This window comes from Elephantulus edwardii, unplaced genomic scaffold (assembly GCF_000299155.1).
Source record: "Elephantulus edwardii isolate Elephantulus edwardi_28Jun2011 unplaced genomic scaffold, EleEdw1.0 scaffold00126, whole genome shotgun sequence".
NCBI classification, from domain to species: Eukaryota; Metazoa; Chordata; class Mammalia; order Macroscelidea; family Macroscelididae; genus Elephantulus; species Elephantulus edwardii.
The window spans coordinates 7079529-7081130 of NW_006399876.1; the positions used below are offsets into that span (position 1 = coordinate 7079529).

The 1602-nt window shown below is 56.7% G+C and overlaps 1 protein-coding gene across 1 annotated transcript in view; it reads right to left on the reverse strand.

Annotated features, from left to right (window-relative positions):
• TCIRG1 (T-cell, immune regulator 1, ATPase, H+ transporting, lysosomal V0 subunit A3) overlaps nt 1-1602 on the reverse strand; it is a 10315-nt gene that overhangs the window by 3622 nt on the left and 5091 nt on the right. The window contains exons 10-11 of the mRNA XM_006893243.1: nt 886-1025; nt 656-813 (exon numbers count right to left, since the gene is read on the reverse strand). Coding sequence (XP_006893305.1) covers nt 656-813; nt 886-1025 — 298 coding nt within the window. The remainder of the gene's footprint in view (nt 1-655; nt 814-885; nt 1026-1602) is intronic.

Consider the following 1602-nt stretch of genomic DNA (forward strand, 5'->3'; position numbering starts at 1 on the left):
GGCTGGGCAGATCCAGCATGCGGGGCGCAGGTCGGAGGGTGCAGGGGCCAAGGAACACAGTGACCCTGAACTGGGCTAAGTGTGTGTGTGTGTGTGTGTGTGTGATGAGGGGGTGAGATGAGCTCAAGAAGAAGGGTACAGGGCAAAAGGTAGAGTGGGGCTGGAGCACAGAACAGGCCAGAGCTAAGAGCAGGGCCCAGCGGCTCCGGGGTGGTGTTGCAGGGCCCATCACTAGACTGGGGCTTAATGCAGAGGTGGGGTCGTGCACCACAGGAAGTGGGGCTTCATGCACAAGTGTGGGGCCAGGGTCATGGGGCAGGGCCCAACGTGAAGGGCGGGGCTGTGAGCTGTGAGGTGGGCTTAATGTGAAGAGGTGAGGCCAGGCATTGGGGGTAGGGCTTACTACAAAGAGGGGGGATCCTGCACTGTGGGGGAAGATTTAACTCAGAGGAGGGTGACAGTGGGCCAGAGGGCAAGGTACTGCAAGGAGGCGGGGCCACGCACTGTGGGCGGGGCTTGATGCAAAGGTGAAGTAGCGTCCTGGGGGTTGGGCTTAAATGAAGGAGCAGGGCCTTGCATTATGGGGTGAAGCTTAACAAAAGAGGCGGGGGGCAGCACGAGCTGCGGCCTGATGCCCCGTCACCTCCAGCCTCACCTCCAGCCTGACCGGTTGGCCATGGCAGCCACACTCCAGCCTGAGGGGAAGATGGTGGTGGCACGGCTGAAGCACTCGTTGTAGATGAAACCGGTGTAGATGGAGAAAAGGCCCATGAGGAGCAGCAAGTAACGCCCCCCAAAGAAGGTCTTCCAGATCTGGGGGAGGAGGCGCTCCGTGAGGGGCTGTCAGACCCGACCGCCCCCCCACCGCGCGCGGGGGGGCCTCACCTCGTTCTGAGCGGCCTTGACGGACGGACGGTCCTCAGTGAGCACCATGGCCAGTGCGAAGAGGAACATAAGGAGCCCGTGACCCACGTCGCCAAACATGACAGCGAAGAGGAAGGGGAAGGTGATGATGGTATAGGGCGCTGGGGACACAGGGCGCTGGTCAGCAGGCTGTGCCCAGCCAGGGCCTCTGTTCCCCCATGAAGCATCCCAGTGCCCAAGCCCAGGCCTGTGGGGCCCCAGGACACATGAAGCCAAGAGCATCAGTCAGCCAGTATTTACTAGCCCACCACTTACTAGCTGGGCGATGCCAGGCTAGTTACCCAACCTCTCTGAGCCTCCAATTACCATCTGTAAAAGGACTCCTGGTGGCACAATGGTTATGCGCTTGACCGCTAACTTTCTGAACCCTGAGTTGCTCCACAAGAGAAAGATGTGACCTAAGTGCCCATCAACAAACAAATGGATGGAGAAGCTGTGGTATATTCACACAATGGAATACTACGCTGCATTGAAAAACAAGGAACTCATAAAATATTATTCAAAATGGGTAATGCTAGAGGACATTATGCTGAGTGAAGTATCTCAGTCACAAAAGGACAAATACTGCATGGTGCCACTGCTGTAAAACAGGACTGACATTGGCGTTGGGGAAAGACAGAGAAAGATGGGATAAATATACTGCATTGAAACAGATGAGGGAGAAAACTGTTTAAAAGG